Raw genomic sequence first — 26521 nt, forward strand, 5'->3', positions numbered from 1 at the left:
ATGGGCTGCGTAAGTACTGTAACATTTGTAATTATGAGTGCACGTTTTTAAGAGCGGGGGGGAGGGGTGTAAGGTGAACAAGGAAAAGAGAGTATGGCGGAGCAGCAGTCGTTGTTAGAGAAAGTTCAGTGTGCTGCTTAAAGGAAATCAATGGCTGCTTCTTTTCGTTTTTTACAGTACGTATGTGAATTGTGCCATTGGTTGTAACAACCAATCATCCCTCACTCATTGAATCACATTGCAAAATGCCACAAACTGAATAGCTGTAGGTTATACTTTAAATTTGCATTTGATTTTTTTTTTGCGCGCAACGGATACTATCTGCGAAGAGACTGCATCAGCGGTGCACAATTGCGCACGCGCGCAGTTTAGAGGGAACATTGGTTGACGTCTTTTTTTGTTGTTGTTTTTTTGGGCACACGATTGATGCATTGAGCACCCCTGAGGTACTGCATATCTTGGGACGAATTTTCTCTGCTAGTATCAGCACTGCCCAGAGCAGCTCATGGACCCCCTCTTAACATCAAATCTGGTGACTTTGTGTTGATCAAGAACCTTCAGCGAAAGACGTGTATACATCAACACTTGGCTTGGGGCCTTTGAAGTCCACTTGTGCCTCCCTATAGTCTCAACTCCCCCTTCTCCCTCTTCTGCTATGGATAGTTGGAAAGCCTGGCCTGTTTAAGCTTAATTTTGAGTGCGACTGGAAAGGAGCATCTTGCAGGGTAAATTCGAAAACGGTGTATAGCAAACCAAATCCAATCACTATGAATTGTAAAGCCTTTTAGAGGACTTTGTTTGCCACTGACCAGGTCACTTGCATGGGCATCCCGAAAAGGAAGTGTCACACGAGATGATTCTTCGTCCTCCGCCCGAGTCCCAGGGACTTGCTGTAAAGACTGGTCGGTAATTGAAGAGTGAGGCTCCTCCAAAACAGAGCCCTCGCTGTCTGCAGACCAGAAACAACAGATATTATGTGCCATCTTACAGTAGAAAAGGAATAATCAATTAACATATTGACATCCAAGTAAAAGTTCAGTTTCAACCAATCTGTATAATTCACTTGAGTTAGCTCATCAACTAAACCATGGGTACATACATTGACATCAGATGTTCTTAAACTGGGTTTCCTAAAACTGCTATATTAAAATGTATTTCTTCAATTTGTATTTATTTCTCATAATAATCGGTAAGCTTATTGTTCAAGAAAAAAATTAACAAATATAAAAAAACAATTCAATTGTAAATAATATAAGGTTTTTCAATTTTTTTAACCCATCATCCTAGAGCACAAGTTATCCCACAACTGCCCTAAACTGTACTGTAGTGAATACGGAAGCCATTTAAACGTGTTATACCTGTGCTTTTACCCGTGGGGCTTTGAGAGCTATCGAGCTCTTTGGCGAAACGGTTGATGACATTCTGGACGTTGCCGTCATTGAACAGCGAGGCGAGTAGAGCAGAGTAGTGGGCGGCTTGAGAGGGACGAGTCACATGAGATGCTTCGTCGTCCTCCCCTCGCACCTCAGATACTTTGTATGAAGACGGCTCAGAAAACGAAGAGTGCAGCTCCTCCAAAACGGAGCCTATGCTGTCTGCGGACCAAAATCATGTGAAATTGTATTAATTCTCATTATACAATAACAAGAATAATCACAAATTAACAGGATGAGCAATCAAAAATTCAGTTCCCACAAACTCATACACTTTACTTTGGTCAGTTGAGCCCCAAAACCAGGAGTGGGCCACGTACAATGAAATAAGTATATCTTAAACTGGGGCCCCCCACCAGGGGAGCGCGAGTCATAGTTTAGGCCAGGGAGCCAAAGAATAATTTGCAATAGATTGTGATTGCATTTTTTAATAAAGTGGATACCATTGGCAGCTGGTCAATAAGCATGCTAGGGCACTGCCCCACCACTGCTGAGTCAGACTGATAAAACAAAAGTGAACGAATAAAGAATTGGCTATATGATTTATTGTTAATGATAACAAATTTACAAAAAAAAATTAATGAGATTGATTTTGTGGCTCTGGTTTTCCCCACCACTCCCCTAAACTGTATTAAGGTGAACAAAGATCCTTCGGCATGCTGCACCTGAGCTTTTACTTGGTGAGCTGAGAGAGCTATCAAGTTCTTTCGCAAATCGGTCAATGATGCGCTGGACGTTCCCATCATTAAACAAAGAGATGAGCAAGGCTGAGTAGTGCTGATCTGGAGCAGGACTGGAGGAGGTTGGACCAAGCAGGGAGGAAGTGCCAGGTTCAGCAGTCTCCATAGCAACGAGGTTCTGAGATTTACCTAATAATAGCACAACAAATGGTTTAGACCAGAGGTGAGGCAGGGACGAGTTCAGTCAGACTAAAGGCTGCTTTGTACTCCAACAGACAGCGACAACCCTTGTGTCACTGAGGCTATCCTGCACACATTTTGGCTTTATAGTTGAGCGCAACCCATGTACACAGTTTTGAAAATGTATTGCAGTTCTCCTCCATGTCGGGGATGTCGCTACGGCTAGTATTGGCGAGGACACCACACGATGGGAGTTTCCTCTGCATTTTTTTGGTCTTTTCCAGTAGGCGTTTTTACATTCCATAATTAGGAACAGAGCAAAAACAATGACGACCATGGAACAGTACCTGCTTGAACAACTACATCTAATAGACCAGATGATAATTTTAATTATTTTCCAAAATAGATTGAGAAAGCAATGGTGTAGGTGGTATGTGGAACTGGGAGGAATGTGAGTACGTCATCACAGCATGTGCTAAATGGACAAATGACAAGAGAATCTCTGTGGCAACACGCAGTATAATTTTTTGTCATGTGTGCATCAACTGACGCAGACGGGCCATCTGACGTAATGTGGACATTTCGACCGTGGTAGTATAAAGAGGCCTGTAATCACCAACTTTAGGACTTGTTTGGCTAAAACTGAAAGGCAATGAGACTTAACCTGACTTGGACTTGTACACTGACTTTACAAGTGGTGCCCTTTTTATATTCATTGTTAACAAAGGAGATTGACAATTATTTTTTTGTGTACAGTATCCACAATCCTGGCAACCCATTAGTCCATTTTGATGCAGAATGCACAGCCCCACCTCACAATTTGGATTCTAGGATTATGTTTTTGATGAAATTAAGAACAGAAAATCAACATGCAAGCATTACAGATGAACAATAAGAGACAATGATAATTAAATGACGTTTGACTTCATCTGTCACAATAAAAAACTAAACACAGGTAAGCGACATTAACTTCACAGTTGAGCTAACTTAAGCATTCTCATCAAATTTTGTGTTATTCGTCTAATTAAGAAGATGGATTGATAATACCAAGGCTGGTTTGGGACCATTAAACGTGTTATACCTGTGCTTTTACCCGTGGGGCTTTGAGAGCTATCGAGCTCTTTGGCGAAACGGTTGATGACATTCTGGACGTTGCCGTCATTGAACAGCGAGGCGAGTAGAGCAGAGTAGTGGGTGGCTTGAGAGGGACGAGTCACATGAGATGCTTCGTCGTCCTCCCCTCGCACCTCAGATACTTTGTATGAAGACGGCTCAGAAAACGAAGAGTGCAGCTCCTCCAAAACGGAGCCTATGCTGTCTGCGGACCAAAATCATGTGAAATTGTATTAATTCTCATTATACAATAACAAGAATAATCACAAATTAACAGGATGAGCAATCAAAAATTCAGTTCCCACAAACTCATACACTTTACTTTGGTCAGTTGAGCCCCAAAACCAGGAGTGGGCCACGTACAATGAAATAAGTATATCTTAAACTGGGGCCCCCCACCAGGGGAGCACGAGTCATAGTTTAGGCCAGGGAGCCAAAGAATAATTTGCAATAGATTGTGATTGCATTTTTTAATAAAGTGGATACCATTGGCAGCTGGTCAATAAGCATGCTAGGGCACTGCCCCACCACTGCTGAGTCAGACTGATAAAACAAAAGTGAACGAATAAAGAATTGGCTATATGATTTATTGTTAATGATAACAAATTTACAAAAAAAAATTAATGAGATTGATTTTGTGGCTCTGGTTTTCCCCACCACTCCCCTAAACTGTATTAAGGTGAACAAAGATCCTTCGGCATGCTGCACCTGAGCTTTTACTTGGTGAGCTGAGAGAGCTATCAAGTTCTTTCGCAAATCGGTCAATGATGCGCTGGACGTTCCCATCATTAAACAAAGAGATGAGCAAGTGCTGATCTGGAGCAGGACTGGAGGAGGTTGGACCAAGCAGGGAGGAAGTGCCAGGTTCAGCAGTCTCCATAGCAACGAGGTTCTGAGATTTACCTAATAATAGCACAACAAATGGTTTAGACCATAGGTGAGGCAGGGACTAGTTCAGTCAGACTAAAGGCTGCTTTGTACTCCAACAGACAGCGACAACCCTTGTGTCACTGAGGCTATCCTGCACACATTTTGGCTTTATAGTTGAGCGCAACCCATGTACACAGTTTTGAAAATGTATTGCAGTTCTCCTCCATGTCGGGGATGTCGCTACGGCTAGTATTGGCGAGGACACCACACGATGGGAGTTTCCTCTGCATTTTTTTGGTCTTTTCCAGTAGGCGTTTTTACATTCCATAATTAGGAACAGAGCAAAAACAATGACGACCATGGAACAGTACCTGCTTGAACAACTACATCTAATAGACCAGATGATAATTTTAATTATTTTCCAAAATAGATTGAGAAAGCAATGGTGTAGGTGGTATGTGGAACTGGGAGGAATGTGAGTACGTCATCACAGCATGTGCTAAACGGACAAATGACAAGAGAATCTCTGTGGCAACACGCAGTATAATTTTTTGTCATGTGTGCGTCAACTGACGCAGACGGGCCATCTGACGTAATGTGGACATTTCGACCGTGGTAGTATAAAGAGGCCTGTAATCACCAACTTTAGGACTTGTTTGGCTAAAACTGAAAGGCAATGAGACTTAACCTGACTTGGACTTGTACACTGACTTTACAAGTGGTGCCCTTTTTATATTCATGGTTAACAAAAGAGATTGACAATTATTTTTTTGTGTACAGTATGCACAATCCTGGCAACCCATTAGTCCATTTTGATGCAGAATGCACAGCCCCACCTCACAATTTGGATTCTAGGATTATGTTTTTGATGAAATTAAGAACAGAAAATCAACATGCAAGCATTACAGATGAACAATAAGAGATAATGATAATTAAATGACGTTTGACTTCATCTGTCACAATAAAAAACTAAACACAGGTAAGCGACATTAACTTCACAGTTGAGCTAACTTAAGCATTCTCATCAAATTTTGTGTTATTCGTCTAATTAAGAAGATGGATTGATAATACCAAGGCTGGTTTGAGACCATTAAAAAACTGAGTGTGAACCAATTCTTGTGCAACTACAGTATTTCCCACCGGCATTTGGCTCTGGATCACTCGTGCTGTAGCTTCCAGTGGACAGGCTGGTGATGGACAGACAATCTGAATCAGGAGGTCTTTGTGCATACTGACAACACATACAAACACACGCACACATTCAGTTAGGGTTGGCAGAGGATGGATGACTTTACAGGTAAACGCCATACTGGTGCACGTTCACCGTCAACAATATTAAATTGTTAATCATGGGGGACATATTCCAGACTTACCCATCAAACTGACATATTACTCAGATTTTATTTTTATTTAATAAAATTGGTTAATAATTCCCATTTTATGCTAATCGGCTTAAATTTCAATTTGTCGATCCAATCAATAACATAATTGATCAGCTCCGCAAAAGACATTTACTCCACATCACAATCGTGCACAGTATATGTGAATTCAGAAGCTAGTTTCTTTTGTATAGTCGTATTTATATATGTTTTTTATGTCGCTTGATATAGTATTGTTAATAGCTGACAGCCAATAAAGTTATTAAAAAAAACATGTCGGCGACTGTTAAGTAATTTATTACTATGTTAGTTATCATGATAAAAATATATCATTACTATTATAGTTGCTGTTTGGATTGTTTTATCATGCGTTTGTTTCTGTTAGTCTTAGTCTGAATTGTTCTCTTTGTGAGCTGCATGCGTGTCTTGAAGTGTGAGCCAGTGACACCTGGGAGGCGATGCCCCCCCTGTCGACCTCAAGCTGATGCCCCTGAACACTGGGAAGCGATGTCTCCATCCTGGCCCTGGCATGTTTCCTTTCTGATCTTAAGCAGATACTCCTCAACACTGGGAGGAGATAACCCCTTTCTACCGCAGGATGATACCCACAGATGCCATAAACATGTCTTTAAACAATGCCCTGCTTTTTCTCTTGTGGGTTTATCAGGACACTCTTGCGGCCTTGAAGAAACATGTACCTTAGTGTTTGTGTGCTGTTGGTGTAGCCATCTGTGTCAGCATTTTCACTGTGTAACCATGTAACCCTTTGACCTGAGAATGCAATAAAAAAAGAGCAGACAGGGACTACCACTTTGGCAGTCTGAGGTAGCGCACTCCCACAGTGTGTCCTCCGTCTGTCCCGTGCACGAAAAGACAATCTTGGTTGGTTTGAGTTCACTCTCTACAGTTCTCAGGCTTGTCTTAGCTGTTTTTCTAGAAACATCTCTGACAGCGACAAAGGACAGAAAACACATGTAATGCCCGGATTAGACTACAAGACAAATTTGCTCTATCATGATTGCACTATGTCAGACTATTGTAATAAAATCCCAGATTCCGATACCACCTTATCCCGTTTTTTGTTTTTTTTAACGATAAATGGGCTTTATCTTGTAAACTCAAATACCACCAGATAAACTAATTACGATGGCAACGACAACACTGGTGGATCGCACCCTCTGTATCAGTTCAAAATAGGGAAAACCATGCATTGGTGGTCACCAGTGCTCGGAGAGGACTTTAATTCAAGCCTTGCTTGAGCTATGCTCACGTACTTTTAATACGATACAGCTCGCAAGCAGACGACAAAACGTTATGTGGCCTAGCAAGCGAGCGCTAGTGCTCATGCAAGCGGTTGTATATAATCGTGCTGCAGTTCGGTCGAATGATGCTCTAAAGTTTCGGTGTAGATGAAGTAATTTATTTACAATAATTTAAATACAGTAAATTAATACCCATTATTTCTGTCATGTTGTAATCTTGGTTTGACCTGACTGATTGGAATACATGTTCTGACCAGAGCAGTTGTTTCCCACCTTTATGGAGCCAAGGCAGTGACTCATATTTGAAAAACGTACAGGTGCGGTCAGTAATGCTCGCAGATATAAAGTTGGAGGTGTGATTAGGGATGGAATACCATCATATTGCTAAATTAGGGAAAAAAAAACATTTGAAAACTTCTTGTTAAACAGATTAATTTAACATAACTGCAAATAAAAAATAAGATAAACAAGAACAGAAAACACACATTTCAAACTCAGAAATGAGCATTTCCAATTTCAACCGATATTAGCAGAACATGATATAAAATGGTATTTAAAATTTTTCCATCAATAAAAATTCTTGATCTGATTAACTTAATCTGAAGAAAAGTTAAATGCACTGGCCTGTCAAGGAATAAACACGGTCTATACCCGCAATGTTTTGAAAATGCTGAAAGTTTAGTTCAACATAATCAGTGTTAGTGGCAAAAAACTAGCGATATATTGTAACAAACATTCCTGTCGGAAATCATGATGTATTGTAATCTATCGTAATTTACGGCGGTATCTATTGTCAATCAATTGATGAAAGCGAGCAGTTGATGATCTACATCTTCCTAAAGTATGTAGAGGGAAAAGTTTTCAACTTCAAGATAACCCAGTACTACAGGGAAAATGACCACTCGCATCGAGATATATGGACAGACTAGTCTAACATTAGAACTAAGATCTAGTCAAAGTAAATCACAACCTCATACTTGTAATCGTTACTGAAACATTACCTGTGTTATATCCCAGGAATGTTTTCAGTGTAACTGAATTTGTTTTGACATGGCTCATGATGTTGATGACTTTCGACGTAAATGCGCTAGGAACATGTGCTTTTGGCATAACTTGCTAACATGCACAGTACGGTTAACTTGCATTTCCTGTTTCCGGGTGAACACTGATTGTTTAGCATCAGGCTTGTTTTGTTTCCAATGTTTATGAAATAAACATGTAAATTGTCAAGACTACACAAAATAAACAAAGTCTTTCAATATCTATGTATTGCTACTCGTAACAAATTTTATTGAATGTGTGATTTTTCGTCCTCGACTATGCGGATTTGATAGTGCGATGGCGCGTGGGCGCATACACGTTCGTCAAATCACAGTGACTGCCAAGGTACGTCTTTCACAATTAAAAATCTCACAGAAAACCAACAAAGATGTCACAAAAAAATAGATGCATTAATTCCCATATGTAGTTACTGCCACCTACTAGAAGACAATTAATATGTTCTGTCTTCCACTATGCCTGGGTGGCATAAATAGATGCATCCATTTTCTTGGCTGCTTATCCTCACAAGGGTTGCTAGGAGTGCTGGAGCCTATCCCAGCTGTCAACGGGCAGGAGGCGGGGTACACCCTGAGCTGGTTGCCAGCCAATCGGAGGACACATCAATCAGACACTCACAATCACACCGAGAGGGAATTTAGAATGTACAATTAATGTTGCACGTTTTTGGGATGTGGGAGGAAATCGGAGTGCCCGGAGGAAACCCATGGAGGTAGAGGGAGAACAAGCAAATGCCACACAGGCGGATCCGGGATTGAACCGGGACCTCAGAACTGTGAGGCCAAGGCTTTCCAGCTGATCCACCATGGCTCTTGAAAAAGGATACATTTATTGTAAATATCTTTTTTGCGTAATACAAAAGTATTTATACAGTAAATTAAAAGGTAATTTAAATAGACACACTGCTCCGTCTTGTGATTGGATCAGTTAGCGTTTTTTTTAAAACTCACTGATCGGCCCCAAAAATTCTCATCGTGTAAAGTCCACAAAAAACTTTATATATATATTTTAGTCCCCCTCCCCCCCAATACTTGTCAGGTCAACACCCAGTACATACACAAAAATAAATTCAAATACACTCATTGAGAAACAGATACAAAGTGAGAAAAACATCTATCATTCAACATGAAACATGCATACAGTCACTGAGCTCAGTTCAAGTGTAGAAGCCCACATTAAATGTATTTTGTTGAAAAATACACTTCAGGTAAATTTTGTTTACATCATCGCTCAGACAAAAAGGAAAACAAGCATACAGTCACACATGCATTCTCTCACACAGACATACACACATGCAGACAGACAGACAGACACACACACACACACACACACACACACACACAGAAAAAGCTTCTCACGCATAATCACAGGCCAAGGCAGTTATTGCCAAGGCACTCAGATTTGGCTACTTTTCATCATTGATCCACAACTTGTGAACCTCAGAGGACATGAAAACTGTATCTGAAAGTAATGTCACTCATTGATTAAATGAATAGCCCTACCTGCTGACTTGCCTCTCTGGGTGAGCTGGAATCATCTGGGAGGGACCTGTGGATTGAGGGAGTCCGGCCAAAGGAGTGGGCTCGCCTTCCAAATTCAAACGAGTGTGGCTCACATGAACCTAGAAAATGGAAATCTATGTCAAATCAATCTTAATTGTATTTGGATTGTCAATTGGAGCGGACAACATCTGTGACTAAAAAATGACAGTTGGTGACTCACATTGAGTGACCGAGGCATACACAACTATCAACACGCTGCCCGCCACATACAGTGAGTACGGACATTATGAATCCCTTTATTTTCCGCTTCTTTGTGATACTGCAACCTTTTGCTAAAATCATTTCTCCCCCCATTTATGTTCACAGGGTGGAGGGCGAAGAGTGAGGCCCTGGGAGAAGAGATAGCGAGGGTGGACGACTTCAAATACTTGGGGTCAACAATTCAGAGCAATGGTGAGTGTGGTAAAGAAGTGACAAAACGGGTCCAACCAGGTTAGAAAAGCTAGCAGAAGGTGTCTGGTGTGTTATGTGACACAAGAGTCTCTGCTAGAATGAAGAGCAAAGTCTACAAAACAATGGTGAGGCCGGCCATGATGTACGGATTAGAGACGGTGGCACTGAAAAAACAACAGGAAGCAGAACTGGAGGTGGCAGAAATGAAGATGTTGAGGTTCTCGCTCGGAGTGACCAGGTTGGATAGGATTAGAAATGAGCTCATTAGAGGGACAGCCAAAGCTGGATGTTTTGGAGACAAGATTCGAGAGAGCAGACTTCGATGGTTTGGACATGTTCAGAGGCGAGAGAGTGAGTATATTGGTAGAAGGATGCTGAGGATGGAGCTCCCAGGCAAAAGAGCGAGAGGAAGACCAAAGAGAAGGTTTATGGATGTGGTGAGGGAAGACATGAGGACAGTTGGTGTTAGAAAGGAAGATCCATGAGATAGTCTTAGATGGAAAAATATGACACGCTGTAGCGACCCCTGAAAGGACAAGGTGAAAGGAAAAGAAGAAGATTTATGTTCACGGAGAACCCATTGACAGGAAAAAAAATGAATTATTGGAATTTTTCCGGATTCTGAAAAAACTAAACCTGAAATATCACACAGCCATAAGTATTCAGACCCTTAGCTGTGACATATTTAACTCTGGTGCTGTCCATTTCTTCTGATCATCCTTGAGATGGGTCTCCACCTTCAGTGGAGCCCAGCTGTTTGATTATACAGCCTGACATGATTAGGAAAGCCAAACACTTGTCTATATTACACCTAACAGCTCACATTGCATGTCAGAGAAAATAAGAATGATGAAATCAAAGGAACTCCCTGGAGAGCTAAGAGACTGAATTATGGCAAGGCATAGATCTGGCCAAGGTTACTTAAAAAAAAAAAAAAATACTGTACTTTTAAGGTAGCCTGACAAAAGCCTCTACTCAGTGCAAGATGCATGAAAACGAGTTTGGTTAAAAAAAAAAAAACACGTCTCCAAGTTGGTGAGAAATAAGATTCTCTCATGTGATGAGACCAAGATAGAACTTTTTGGCCTTAAATCCAAGCAGTATATGTGGAGAAAAAAAACAGGCATTGGTTATCACATCTCCAATACAATCGCAACAGTGAAGTATGGTGGTGGCACGTCATGCTCTAGGAATGTTTTTCTGCTGCAGGGACAGGACGACTGATTGTAATCGAGGTAAGATGTGACCAAATACAGGGATAAAAACCTTCACCAGAGTGCTCAGGACCTCAGACTGGGCCAAAGTTTCACCTTCCAACAAAACAACAACCCCAAACACACAGCTATAACGAAGGAGTGGCATCAGAACAACCCATCATTACTGTATTAGGGGAAAACAGTCAATGAGGGGGAGGGCGCTGTTTTGACATTTACTTACCATGCTGAGAAGAGTCTGGGGATATTCCAGTCCTCAGCAGCAACTCATCTCCACAGAGGGCAGTGCTGGACCTCTTTGAACTTGACACAGAAGGTGTTTGCTGGGTCGCTTCGGTGGCCACAGAGCAGTCATGGGGCTCCTGCAGAGACCAGTCCATTGTGTGTTGTGGCACAGCGAAAACATCCTCTGGGCCTGAGAGGAGAAACGGTGTTAGAGAATGTACATGCCTACAAGTACTGTTGTTTGAGCTATCCTATGGGTCGCTGCTCCTTGTGTTTAAAAGTAGCAGTTATGATGGAAGATTCATAATTAGTGTAAAACCTATTACTACTATTCCCAATAGCCTCTCTACTCCATGTAGTATTGGATGCTAAGGTTCGCTAATTACACTAGCCGACTTTCAGTACAACTGGCCATGAAAATTATTATCCTAAATTAAAGCTGAGCAGCAATATTAACCTGTCACTACTAAGTCGACTTCACATAAATGGGTCAATATAACTATGGTCTAGCAAACATGTTTTTGACTGAAGAAATTATGAACGACCAAAACCAAAAGAAAGGTAAGGCAAGAAAGTGATTTTCATGTCTATAATTTGTGTGTGTGTATATATATATATATATATATATTTTTTTTTTTGTGAATCGTCAACTACAATATGTTAAAAGCTGCTATCATTATCAATAGATGTCAGTGGATCATTTTTTTATACTAGTATTAACAGTTGAACTGTTGTCTCAAATTATATTTTGTTGAATTAGCCACAAAACGTTTAATAGCCGCAAATGCTGAAAGTGCCACATAACAGGCCCAAAAAAATGTCTTGAAATTTGACAGACCACAGGCCAATGAATGAATGGGTTTTAAAAAAACAAATAAAACTAAGTATGTGCTATCAGGCTTCAAAATGGTCAAGAACTGAGATATTTCTTTGTGCTTCCAGACGCTGTGGGAAATGAGGCAACATGAGTGCAGATTTAACACTGCTTCAATAATACGATATATAATACAGCTACTGAGACACTGCTTACATGGCAAAAATAAAAAAAAAAATAATTGAAATGGTTGATGCACTTTGAAAAATCTGATTTACTTGCAAGTTCGGCTTAAGTTGTCCGTTAAGTATTTCTGAAAATGGAGTACTGACATGCCTGTCCGGCCTTACTTGAAATGTTTGCCAGCCTTTCTTTAATTACAGGCATCAAAATTCAATTTGTACGGAGATTTAGGTTTGATGTGTTTGTGCCAGTTTAGTGGATACATAAGTTAGTGTTAATTTCTAAATCAATGTTTTCAAGGATTAAAAAAATAGAAATGTTGGAAAGGAAAAGAAAATGTGCCATTGGGGATTTGTTTGGCAGTTCACTCTTGAAAATCAGCACATTTTCATGATGGGACCTTTGCCATTGGAAAACCTCTATAACAGGACTCCTCCAAATTTTAATTGAAGTTCCCATGTTGAAGGTTTTTGTTATTTAAATCGTCACAGTATCGGTATCAATACTTTATGTAGGTACTGTACACGAGTCAGAATTTTTTTATTGTGATGGCAACAGTCTACTCACCTGTCACTTGGCTGGTATCCACTGGTGTCTCGACTTCCTGTATAGCGCTAAGTTCGTGCTGTTCCCTCATCATTGTGCCAAGCCGGACGCGAGTCACTGGGGGCTTTGCTGCTCGAGCAGGAGCATGGAGAGAGGCTGGACAGAATCAAGGGACATGACATAAGGTGAACTCTTCATCATGGTGATACATTCCAAGTGAGTGAGAATCTAGTATTTGGGGAGCAGTGCGTCGACATCATCCAGTGCTGCAACTTTGGTTTGCTTCCCTCTTTTTGTTGCATAATCCTGAACTCTGAAGATCCTGGTGACTGTACAAAGGTTTTTCCCAAGAAGATTGATTGCGATTTAAAAAAAAAAAAAAAGCGTGTGCAAGTGTGGGGAGACTGAAGGATTGACACCACCTGAAATGTTGATGACTCTGATAGTAATGGATCGGCAACTGTGGCACTTCTTTCCTACATGCAATGACTTGACAGTTTATCAGTATACTATTAAAAAATGAACTCAATCCATCACCCTGCATTACCTGCCCTGCTGGTGGATGGGACCGGTAGACTTGGGACATCATCCACCTGCAAATGTCTCGGACGTGACAAACTCCCCTCTTTCGATTTTTCGATCACTTTGAGCAGAGAAGAAAGTAGTTCCAGGCGGGTTTGACCAGGATCATGTGGAATCGAGACCTCACTGTGTGGCTGTGAGTTAGAAAGAATATCCATCAATCAAGCATTTGAATTTCACATTAAAAGAACTGTTCTTACACTATGAGCAATAACAGGGGACGTATTGTGTCATAAGAGTGAACTCACTCTCAGTTGCGCATCAACATTAATCAGAGCTTTTAAGGTTTCCTTCTGCTGCCTCAGTAGCTCCAAGCTTTGTTGCTGTTGCAAATGCAGTTCTTTAAGACTTTCCACCTCAACCTCCTGCTGCTGCTCGTTAATTTCCTGAGGTCTCTGCCGGTCTAAGTCTGCATCTCCAGGGGATTCGGCTAACGGCCATTGAGGAAGACGAGGGTGGCCCATTGTGACCGTTTGGATGGGCTGGAATGGAAGGCTTGTGGTGATTGCTTTAAACGGAAGAAAGTCTGTGGTGACTGGTTTAAAAGCAAAGGTGTTTTTGGTGATCGCTTGAGAAGGAAGTACTTCCTTGGTAACTGCTTTAGGATGAAATGACTCTGTGGTGACCAGTTGAGGAGGAAGTAGTGATTCTGTGGTGACCATTTTAGGAGGAAGCGGCTGTCCGGTTATAACTGGAGGAGGAAGTGACTCTGTAGTGTTCACTTGAGGCAGAATCGACTCTCTGGTAAACATTTTAGGGGAAAGTCGCTCTCTCATAACCACTTGAGGAGGAAACGACTCTGTGGTGACCCTTTTATGAGAAATTGACTCTCCGGAGACCACCTCAGGAGGACTTGGCTCTCTGGTGACTATTTTAAGAGGAAATACCTCTTTGATGATAACTTCACGAGGCAGCAACTCTCTGGTCACCACTTTAGGACATATTTTTCTGATAACTGCTTTGGACGGAAGTGACTCTGCAGTGCCCATTGGGCTTCTACCTCGGTCCACAACTCTTGAAGCTAAGTTTTGCCCTGAAAGGGCAGGATCTGAGACACCCTCTAACTGGTGAATGGGAAGGTTTGAACTTCCAAACAGTTCAGCAGGCAGCAGGGTGGAAGGGAGGCTGAAACTGGTGGAAGGAAGAGTGGGAGGGAAGGTTGGAGCCTCAGACCCTCTTGAAGTAACCTCCGGAGCAATTTGGGGCTCCAAAGACGGCAACTGTGGCAGAGAAGGAGTCGCTATGGCCGCTTTGTGGTGGATTTGAAGAGCACCTTGGTATTTTTCCAAGCGCCGTCGAGCCACTTCCATAGACTGCTGATTAATTCTACAAGAAGAATTAAGAACAAGAGGGGCGGGGGTGGGGGGGTGACAGATCAGCTAAAAATAAATTCCCTGGATGCAAATTCCGCTATGTGCAATACTGGAAGAATGTGTGGAGGTGTACAGTTAAGCATTTATGTAATTTAATCAATAATTATGAATATGATAAAAAAGCCATCTCATCCTTTTACTGTGGCTCTTTAATATTTTTCATATTAATTAAAAATATTATTTATTGAAAATTAATATTTAAATTGCAATTACTTTGTAGTCTTCAAATGTAATTCCAAGCATTAAGAATATGGCGCTCATGTAACAAAGCATTTTCTAACCCACTCAAAATGTGTCACAACCGCCACTGTGCAACACCTATCATATTGAGCAACCTGACCCCAATAGGTTAACCCTTGATAAAGTGTCTAATGGTACATGAACAACAGGTATATGAAGAACAAATATTGCTCGTGCCAAAGAGATGATAGCTTACAATGTGTGAAAACTAAAATGAAATCTGCAGTCCTGATGTGTCAACAGGCAACAGTAAGGTTAAGGACATCAGGAAATCATTCATAAATCGATGAAATGCATATTCTACATTTAATATTTGTATTCAACAAGTGGCAGTCGTTTTTAATTGAAGCGGAGAGTTTAATTAACTCAAAATGATAGAATGACAGAAGACGAAAGCAGAAAATGTTTGATTTGCGTTTTTGGTTGGCTGCAGGTCAATTATCAAAGTTTGGCTTTGATTACATGGATAAAAGGAAGACTGACTTTTATTTGAACATGGGTTTGCACCACTTCCCCCCACAAAATTTTTTTGTCATGTGTAAAAATAAAATGCCATGTTCTCAGTTCACTGATGACATCAATTCAAGATATCACATTGTTTATATACACAGGCTATAATATATATATATATATATATATATATATATATATATATATATATAAAATAAAGGAGGATTGCATCAATTACTTGCAGTTTTTCCCCTACTCGGAGCAGGGCTCAGTCCCCTATCACTTGCAAATACTGGTTTATGGTTGAACTAAAGCAGCAAATGATGCAACAGACCTGTTTTGTTCTAGGAGACGCTCTTGACATTCCCGGATTCTTCTGGTGTGCTCAGCAGTCAGCAGCTGTAGTACCAATGAAGAAATTCCGCATCCTTATTTAGATGATTGATAATCAAGAGCAAGAAAAAAAATGTTTTTCAAACATCTTCTTACCAGTCGACCTCTGGCAACATCCTGGTCATGGACCGGCGGTACCTCTGCTTGTTTAAGAGGAACTTCCTGGGTCACAGCAACCTTTGGATGGTATCCCTCCTGCTGAATATCATGGAGAAGCCGCTCCAATTGGGCTTTCTCCTCTTCCAACTCCCGTAACAAGGCCATTTGCTGCTGTTTCTCCCTCTCCAGCTCCAGCTCCTGCAGAATGAGGCAAGGCTCATACGAACCATCTAAAAAAACTAAACTGAAATGCAATCTGGAGTAGCTCAGAGCTCGTGCTCACCCTTGTGACCCCAATCCTGCAAAGAAACTCGGCATACAGTGCCCGCCGTAATTATTGGCACCCCTAGTTAAGATGTGTATTTTAGCTTCTAATATTTTTTTTTTCTAAATAATATGGGACCTTAATTGGAAAAAAAATCCAACCTTCAATACAAGTGCATTTATTCAGTGGGGAAAAAAATCCCACATAAAGAAAATATTATTTCACATCAAATGATGTGTGTCACAATTATTAGCACCCCTGATGTTAATACTTTGCACCTAATCTTCTCCTGTAATGTTTCACAAGAAGGAAAAAGACAGTGGGATCTTCAGCCATTCCTCTTTGCATAATCTCTCTAAATCATCCAGAGACCTGGGTCCTCTCCTCTTCGGCTCACCCCACAGGTTTTGAATGGGGTTAAGGTCTGGGGGCTGAGATGGCCATGGGAGGTGCTTGATTTTCTGTCTGGTGAACCATTTCTGTGTAGATTTGGCCATATGTTTCGGGTCATTGTCTTGCTGAAAGTCCCAGTGACGACCCATCTTCAGCTTTTGGGCAGAGGGCAACAGATTTTGATTTAAAATGTCCTGGTTTTTCAAAGCATTCATGATGCCATGCACCCTAACAAGGTTCCCAGGGCCTTTGGAAGCAAAACAGCCCCACAGCATCACTGACCTACCCCATACTTCACAGTGGGTATGAGGTGCTTTTCAGCATGTGCATCTTTCATGGCACGCCAGACCCACTTAGTGTTTGTTGCCCAAAAGCTCAATCTTTGTCTCGTCTGACCACAGCACACGGTCCCAGTTGAACCCCCAAGACCGCTTTGGCGAACTCCTGACGTTTGCATTTATGATTGTGAATGAGGAAAGGTTTTCTCCATGCATGCCTCCCAAACAGCTTGTTGGGGTGTATACAGCGCCTGATGGTTGATTTGGAGACTTTGTGACCCCTGGATGCTACCATTTGTTGTAATTCTGTAACAGTGAGCTTTGGAGATCTTTTGATTAATCTTACCATCCTCCTCTCTGTGTGTGGTGGCAAAATAAACATGGGTCCTTGTCAAGGCTTGTTTACCACTGTTCCAGTTGTTTTGAACTTCTTAATTATTCCTCTCACAGTGGATATGGGCAGCTGCAGTTGAGTGGCAACTTTCTTGTAGCCTCTGCCTGACCTGTGAAGGTCGACGCACATCTGCCTTACTTGTATGCTGTGTTCCTTTGTCTTTCCCATGTTTAAGAGTGGATAAGAGAAATGGCCTCTGTCTCATGTCATATTTCAACCCCAGGGAAACAGGAAGTGATGAATGACTAATTAAATGTTCCTATATACTCTGGTAAATGTTGTAAACTACTGTAGAAATGACAGAAATGCTTCAATTATATTTATTTCCTGGGAATTGTTAGGGGTGCCAATAATTGTGGAACAGGGGATTTAATGAAAAATAATTTTTTTAGTCAGGGATTTTTTTATTTTCTTACAATTCATTTGAGTTGAAGGTTACATTTTTCTAAAATTTTCAGTGTGACCGTATTCTTCTGTAATAAACACTGAATTCATTTTAAGGCTTTAAACACATCTTAACTGGGGGAGCCAATAATTATGGAAGAGACTGTATCATACATGTGTATCCTCTGCATTTTGCCCGTGGCAATTTGCTTTTTTTTTTTGCTTAAAACCTCACCCATTCACCCAATGCCCTATCTAAATGAAAATAGTAGAGTATGTTTTAAGCAACTAGAGCATATCTAGAAGTGATATACAGTATTGTAAAAAGTCACTTCTGATAGCGCTCCTGTATGCTTTTATTTGATCAATCACAATTCGCCTGAGTCGAATTACCTTACATAAAAAAAAAAAAAAAACGAAAAAAAAACTTTTTTTAAATCAAGTGAAACAATGAGTTTACCCAAAGCTCCCCAGTGCCTTAACAACCTCTTACCCTTTTCTTGCGCTCCATTTCAAGTTCCAGGATTTTGGAGGAAAGGGCCTCTTGGTGTTGAGCATCAACTACGATTGGCTGACTAATTGGCTTTGCTGGTGATGGAAACAAAAGAAAAGAATGTCAATTTGTAAAAATACAAAGTCACCAACAATGCATCGTTTATTAAAATAAAGGAAGGTTTGAAATAGGTGTTTGTTTGTCGTCCGTTGCAGAAAAAAGGGACGAAAAGTAAACCACTGTGTGCCATGACGTGAATTGTAGGCCTTTATTGCTTACTGGGAGTTTTTCTATTTTATATACAGATGTCAGTTGTTCTCCATGAAGAATTTAGTGAAATATTGAATTTTCTGGCTCTATTTAGTTACCACACATTGTATATTGCTTTGAAATGCACTTCAGACGCAGTTACAGTATTTCTTTGTTTAAAAATATTACAAAGGTGTCTTTTGTTTTTTTTCTCAAATCTTTGTTGAAACCTGGCTTAATTAGCAGGCAGTTACAGAATGTCAATGTTTAAAAAAAATTAAAAAGACCTTTTAGGGTTTTTTTTTTTAATTCATTTTTCATTCATCCTGCTACAATTAAGGTACCAAAATTCTGGGGAATTTCTTGAATCCTCCTTTCCAACACAAACTGCCCTCATGTCTTGCCTCACAACATCTATCAACTTTATCTTTGGTTTCCTCCTCAAGTTCTCTTGCCTGGGCTCAATCCTCATTAACCTTCTACGAACTGACTCACTCACTCTCCTCCGGATGTGCCCAAACCATTGAAGTCGGCTCTCTCTAATGTTTGCTTCAAAATATCTAAACTTCGCTATCCCTCTGATGAGCCCTTTTCTTAGCTTATCCAACCAGAGAGAAAGAACCTTACCATCTTCATTTCCCCGTACCTCCAGCTTTGCTTCCTGTTGTTTCTAATCGGTGCGTCATTGGTGGCCTCATCATTGTTTTATAGTTTTTGCCATTTAGCCTAGCAAAGTGTGTTCTGTCACCTACTTGGACCGGTTTCTTTACTTTCTTACCACAGTCGCTGCTGACCACAAGTATTTAGAGTCCTCCAACCTTGCTATATCTTGTCTCTGTAGCCTCAATCTTACTCCTCCACCCCTTTCATTCAGGAACACATAATGTCTTACTTCGGCTAATCTTTATTCCTCTTTTCCAGTGCATGCCGCCACATTTCTGTTACTCCACCTGCTCTCACTGCAGATCACAATGTCATCTGCAAACATCAGGGTCCACGGGAATTCCAGCCTCCTGTCACAAATACAGATCACCTCACCACAGTTTTTGCTGCCCCCACACGTGTCCTCCAATAGTGAAACACTTCTTTGCCACTTCAGATTTTCCGCATGCAGTACCAGAGTTCCTGTCAAGGTACTCTGTCATATGCTTTCTCTTGATAAACAAGACAATGGAGCTCCTCCATATCTTCTCCATCAACATACAAGGCAAATAATGTATTTGGGGTAGTCGTTCTTGGCATGAAACCACATTGTTTCAAGCACATAGTCCCTTGTCTCAAGTCTAGCCTCTACCACTTTTTTTGTCTAACTTCATCGTGTGGCTCATCAACTTTTATTCTTTCATAGTTCCCACAGCTCTGTAAATCACATTTCTTAAAAGTGGGAACCAGCACATTTTTCCTTCATTCTTCAGGCATCTTCTTATTGATAGAATTCTGTTGAACAAGCTGTTGGAAAAACCCCACAGCCACGTCTCTTAGATGCTTCCATAACTACACAAATATGACATCAGGATCAATTGCCTTTCCATTTTTCATCCTCTTTGTGCTTTTCGAAAGTCCCCTTTACTCATCATTGGTACTTCCTGCTCCACTCTTTTATACTTCCTTCCCTCTAATTTTCCTTATTCATCAAGTCTTCAAATTATTCTTTCCATCTATCAAGCACACTACTTGCATATCCTTTTCATCACTAGTCTTCTGTCTGGGCAACTTGCAGAGATATTTTTCTCACCCTTAAGTTACCAACCTGGTATCCATCGTCATGTCCCTCTAAATTTGCCTTGCCCACCTCTACCATCTCGTTCTGGTAGTGCATTCTTGTCCCCTCAGTGTCCCACTTTTTAGCTAACCTCTTTCCTTGTATGATTTCTTCTACTTTGAGGTTCCACCACCAAGTCTCCTTCTCCACTTCATACCAGAAGAAACTAGGTACTCACTCAGTCAACACTCTCTTCCTTTGTCCTTTTGTACCACAAGGTTCTCCGCTATACCTTTGTCTTCTTAATCATTGTCCCAACCAGTCATCTTACACACAAACATATACTGTGTAGCCACACTCTCCCCAACAACTACCTTAATGTCAGTCACCTTCAGATTACATTGTGTGCACATGATGTACTGCACCTGTATTGTTCTACCACTGCTCTAGAAGGTCACCCTATGTTCCAGCTCTTTTGGAAGACAGTGTTCACTACTGCCATTCCCATCCTTTTTCCAAAGTCTATCACTACCTGTCCCTCCAAGTTCCTTTCCTGGATGCCAAACATCCCAATCGGGTCTTTATCACAGTTTCCTTCACCAACATGTCTATTACAATCTGCACTACTCCCAACTCTGTCTGGGATGCTCAGAACTACTTCATCTCGCGCCTTCCAGAATATTCACCTTTAGTTCATACATCAAACCCTCAATTTCAAGTTTCAGCTTCATCACACGATCTGGCGCTCTTTTCTCCTCCAAGACATTCTTAGCTAACTCTTCCTATAAAAAAAAAACATCTACTCCATTTCTCTTCCCATTTACACCATGGTAAAATTATTTGAACACTGCCCTTAAACATCTAGCCTAACTATCTTTCCACCTGATCTCACGCATCTCTCTCCTGGATAATCATCATGTCAACAAACTTCCGAGCTTTTCCCAACATTCACAGTCCTGACATTCAGTTTGAGGCTCTTTTCTTTCCTCTTCTCTTTATGCCTAAGAACCTGCTTTCCATTTCTCATCTTTGACCCGGAGTAAATTTTGCGATGGCAAACGTTGTTAACCTGGGCCACGATTGATTCAGTCTGGAATTCTTTGAATAAACGCTGACATTTGTTTGGCAAAATTTTAAGCCAGATTCCTTTCTTGATGTACTCGTACTTGGGACAGGCCGAGAGTTTGCATTGGCTTATGCTTCTCGTAAAGCTGTATTAAGTGAACCAGGAATTTAACAAATAGACCTCTCTTTTGTAGCCCTAAGTGAGATATTTTGAATGCAGCATTACCTGTACATGACAATGGAGGTTGGGTTGGCTGGCTGCTGAAGGAGCCTGTGTCGATGGTCATGTCTCGCTCAGAAACTGCTTCTGAATCAGCATCAACTCCCTCAGGTCTGACGATGGTATCCCGTTCTGGAATCACATCCGTGTCCCACTCCGGGATCACTTCCCTGTCCCTCTCAGAGACCTGACTGGCAACAGTGACGAGAGAACGGGCAGCAGGGACACCATTTTTGAAGCTTGTTGACTCGCTCCTTTGGTTCCTGATGCGATTGAGGAGTTTCTTCAGGGCTTGTCTGGGAGCCGCTCTGATGGTGTCCACTGCAAGTTTAGAGGGTCATATGGAAAGCCATTTAAGCATTTATTCAATATCCAGATATCCAGCTTTGGGTCCATGTTTTAGAATGATCTTTGGGGATCATTCACTAACTGAATGACAAAGATTTGATCTTAAATCATGGATATCCACATCTGCCGCACTAACCTGTGATTTAGCAATATGTTGGAACAAAAACAATTGTTCATACTCTGCAAACAAATTCAAAACATCCTCTGTCCATGTGTATATACAAACAAAGTGAAAACTGGAAAGTGACATTTATTAGTACATAACTGCAAGTCATCTACAGCAGTCTCCACAATATTCACAAAGGCAAAATATATATTTTGAATTTAATTATTTTAAATGAGCTGCCTGTGAAGGTCTTCTGGTGAATTTCAAATGTATGGAGCAGCTTGAAAGACTGTACTATCGTACCCTTTTGTAGATAAAAAGGCTGGACTGCTAAGAGAACATCACAAATTTAGAGGTAACTCAAGATGAAAATAACATTTAAGAGTGACTGAAATGATGTGAGACTTTCTGAGGCTTTTCGAGACCAATACTGCAGTGGTTTCAGGGAACAGGAGGACGATGAATAAAAAAATACTTTTCTGTTATGCTTGAGCCATTTTAACGCTGTGTTACAGTCACCGTTTGGAAATAAGGTATGTAAATAAACATATCCAAAATCTGTGTGAATATATAATTTCGACAACATACAAGTCCCTACAGTATCCTGTGTAGGCGTGGCGTAAGTTCCAGCGTGGCTCATGTATGGAAAAAAACAAAACATAACACAGAGTGGGTGTGGCCTATTAACCTGTGTGCGCTGTCATCCAGAAAATATTGTATTACAAAGACGTGCATCTGGCTGCCCAAAAGGTGTTATTAGTTTTGAAACATCAAAAACATTAATTATTTTCTGAAAGTTGATCACTTAAAATTTATCCCGACTGCCTTTTGGATCAACGATTTCCAAAAATGTGAGGAAAAAAAACAATTTCTTAATAAATTACGAATGCAGTGCTGTGCCTCTACTGTATAATCAAGGTAAAACAAATATAAAACAATTGAGTACCACGTGCAGAGTCTTGTGAGTCAGGGTCCACTTGCGACTTTTCTATTTCAGATGCGTTTCTTTCGTCCAGCTCTGGGTCCTGGCTGCTTGTGGATGTGTCAGGAAGAGGTTCAGATACCAGCCGGCCCACCAGGTCACCTTTGATTTCTGGGTTCAGGCAGATTAAATTGTATTAAAGTATCACTTGTATCATTTGAGGCCACTTGTTGGATGAAAGCCGTTGCATATCAAAGCACATATACAGTAATGCCCTGCATACTTGCATCATTTGAGGCCACTTGTTGGATGATAGCCATTTCATGTCAAAGCACATATACAGTAACGCCCTGCATACTTGCTGTTCACAAATTCACATTTTATTTTTTCTTCTGTGGAACCTATCACCAGTTATTTATTGAACAAAACATTTTAATTGCATTGTAATTTGTTTGCTGTTTCTAAAACATCCTCAGATGCAACAAGATGATGTCAAAGCCTTGTCTAAAAAGTCCATCTTACAGGTTTTCCAGAGTAAATTTTTTTTTGTTTGTGTTGCCAGTCAAAATTTGAGGTACAAGCTCGCTTCGGATATGCTGCCGATAGAAGGCAGCAACATCCACAGTTTAGAGTATATTTAGATGAGTTACAAAGCCAGTCATTGAAGAAATTAAACTCTTCAGTCAAAGTACCATCCTCTGTTGAAGTGATGCGTATCAACTTCGGGACATTGGGGAGAAGTTAAGTTTAGCCGAGGTTTTTACTTGAATTTATAGTCTTTTATATGACCGCTTCCAGTGCATTTTTTTTCTTCCAAAAATCCAATCTGTTAGCGATTTATTTTAAAGTTTGTTTAAACCAGATTAGTCTGAAATAAAACTGAGATCACAATTTGCAGAACATTTTTTGTTTTGAAAATTAATATTGGTAGTTACAGTTGATAAACTGTAAAAAAAATAATAAAGAAGTTTACACTGTGCAAAAACTTCATTTTTGTTTTACTCCCTGAAGTGTAATCAGACTAAACCTCCGTTTCAGGTCAGTCAGCATCACCTAAATTATTTAATTTTGGTAAAAAAGAAATTAATTTTGGTAAATGCCACAGCAATGAAAGAGAAAATTTATTAGCGAATTTTACATGATTTTCTTCCAGGTCAAAAGTTACATACACCAATTGGAGAACCTCAGATAATGAAGTCATGGCTTTGGAAGCTCCTGACGGTTTAACGGACAACATGTGAGTTCAATGACGACACACCTCGGGATGTATTTAAGGCCACACCTCAAACATTCTGAAATCATGAGGAACTCAAAAGAAAGCGGCCAAGGCTCATCCTTGGGTGCAATTTCTAGCTGCTTGAAGGTGCCATATTCATCTATTCAAACAATTATACACAAGTGTAACCAACCATGATGGGAATGTCGAGCCATCACACTGCTCAGAAAAGACACAGGCTCTGTGTCCCAGAGATGAACGTGCTTTGGACAGAAATGTACGAATCAACCCCAAACAAAAGCAAAAGACCTTGTGACGATGCTAGATGAAACTGACAAGAAACTGCTATTATCCACAGTGAAAAAAAGTCCTGCATCGACATGGGCTGAAAGGCTTACCACCAAGAATGAAGGCATTACTTGTAAAAAACATAAAAAAAGACAATTACAGCTTACAAAAAAACACCAAGATCTTCACTTCTGGAGATACGTCTCGTGGTCTGATGAAAATAAAATGGATCCGTTTGACCATAATGACAAGCGTTACATCTGGAGGAAAAAGGGGGATGCTTGTAGACTGAGAACTGCATAACTGTGACGCATGGAGGTGGCAGCATCATGTTGTTGGGCTGTTGTGCTGTAGCAGGAACTCGAGCGCTTCATAAAATAGACAGCATAATGAAGAAAGAACACTACCTGGCGATATTCTCAAGACATCAGCCAGGAAGCTAAAACTTGGGCGAAAATGGGTCTTCCAAATGGAGAATGACACCAAGCATAGTGTCAAAATGGTTAAAAAGTGTCTTGACGTTAACAAAGTCAATGATTTGGAGTGGTTATAAGATACCCCTGATCTGAATTCTATTGAAAATTTTTGGGCAAATCTGAAAAGGTGTGTGCGAGCAACGCAACTGACAAACCTGACAAAAAAATCTCTGAGAAATTCTCTCATTATTATGGCATTTAACAAAATTAAATAATTTTGGTGATCCTGACTCACTTGAAACAGGAGAGGTTTCGTGTGATTTGACTTCAGACGGTGAGACAAAGAATGAAATTAAGTACTTTTGCACAGTGTATGTAAACTTCTAGTTTCAACTGGATATATTTGTAGCAAGGAGTCAATTACCATTTAAACAATCTGAGGTGTTAATTTTTTTTGACGATTAATATCCTCAGTTACATATTTGTAGGACGTGTCACTTACTATTTGCGACAGATTACTATACGTAAAAAATACAGAGTGCTTACTCCTTTCTCTGGTGTACATGTTCTCAAAGGCAAATTCCATGTCTCTTTGGAAGTCTTCCTTCATCTCCTGCCTTCTGTGAGGTGGCTGGAAGATCTGCGGCGGCATTTGAAACGCCTGCTGACGTCTCCTTAACATGTCAGCCTGCTGCATGTGCTCCAGTTCCACAAGAAGCCGAACGCGGTCCTAAAAAGAGCAGAGAAAAATTCTGTGTCTCTTTGGAGCATAACAAGGACTGGTAAAGATCCATTAACACAGGTAGCGAGTGGAGGACAGTCTATGAGAGCATGAAATCTTGTTTGTAGATGAACAAATAGATGTTTTCAGCCATAATATGCTAATATACAAAAATCAGATCTGATTTTCTAGATTTTCCCCCCTCTCATTCTCATAGGTGAGGTATACCTATGATGAAAATTACAGCCCTCTGTCAATTTTTTAAATTAACTAACTTGTTTGCTGATAGTATTCACGTGACATCACAGAACTTAGCCAATCGAGATGGCAGCCATTTTGTGGAGATAAACACTAGCAGCTCAGTGAGTAAATGATATCGTGTTTCTATACAAGTACTTAATGGTAAACAATTATGCTATTGATGGGGGGGACAAATGGGCAAACAGCAACATTAAATGAGGTTTCAGTGTTTAAAAGTATGATTTAAAAAAACAGTGAATGATTTACATTAACGGTTCATAATACTATAACCAATACATTTTCACTTGGATTCAATGTGTATGGAGTGTTTCCATCACATCATCATGATCCACTAATTTATCAACTTGTCAGGGAAGATTATATCAAACATTAAACATCTTTAAAAATGGGGATTTCACAATTGGTAGAACATAATAATAATTGAATAATGAACACATTGCCTCTAGCTTTATATAAGCCAAATAGAGTCGATTTTTTTCATGTTAAGTTTTAGAACTATTTGAACATTATCATTATGTTGTTGTCAGGCGTAAGAATGAAGTTACTAACTTTCACATTGACGAGAATACGATTGTTGCACATCTTTCAGCCATCCAAACAAGCACGAGAGGGAGTACTCAAGATTTGTAAGCTTTCATGTTTTTTAATGTCTGGGCACTTGCAGTATTCACTAGATAATTCACGAAACTAGGATACGTGATATTCGTCAAAATTTCATAGTTGAGAAGTCCTCCTACTCTTCATACATGT

At 40.4% G+C, this 26521-nt stretch overlaps 1 protein-coding gene across 7 annotated transcripts in view; it reads right to left on the reverse strand.

The window, feature by feature from the left end:
* Positions 1–26521, reverse strand: part of cep295 (centrosomal protein 295) — a 38385-nt gene that overhangs the window by 7748 nt on the left and 4116 nt on the right. For 4 of the 7 annotated variants that reach the window (XM_061826448.1, XM_061826445.1, XM_061826447.1 and 1 more), the window contains exons 7-23: positions 25336–25519; positions 22894–23040; positions 21500–21814; positions 18258–18352; positions 16048–16248; positions 15893–15957; positions 13744–14821; positions 13461–13629; positions 12935–13069; positions 11369–11560; positions 9479–9597; positions 5417–5507; positions 4115–4309; positions 3375–3611; positions 2099–2302; positions 1359–1595; positions 810–949 (exon numbers count right to left, since the gene is read on the reverse strand). In XM_061826448.1, the coding sequence (XP_061682432.1) occupies positions 810–949; positions 1359–1595; positions 2099–2302; positions 3375–3611; positions 4115–4309; positions 5417–5507; positions 9479–9597; positions 11369–11560; positions 12935–13069; positions 13461–13629; positions 13744–14821; positions 15893–15957; positions 16048–16248; positions 18258–18352; positions 21500–21814; positions 22894–23040; positions 25336–25519 (3804 nt within the window). The remainder of the gene's footprint in view (positions 1–809; positions 950–1358; positions 1596–2098; positions 2303–3374; positions 3612–4114; positions 4310–5416; positions 5508–9478; positions 9598–11368; positions 11561–12934; positions 13070–13460; positions 13630–13743; positions 14822–15892; positions 15958–16047; positions 16249–18257; positions 18353–21499; positions 21815–22893; positions 23041–25335; positions 25520–26521) is intronic. The other 3 variants (XM_061826450.1, XM_061826449.1, XM_061826451.1) reach the window with 3 other exon arrangements.

Source organism: Syngnathoides biaculeatus, chromosome 8 (assembly GCF_019802595.1).
Source record: "Syngnathoides biaculeatus isolate LvHL_M chromosome 8, ASM1980259v1, whole genome shotgun sequence".
NCBI lineage: Eukaryota > Metazoa > Chordata > Actinopteri > Syngnathiformes > Syngnathidae > Syngnathoides > Syngnathoides biaculeatus.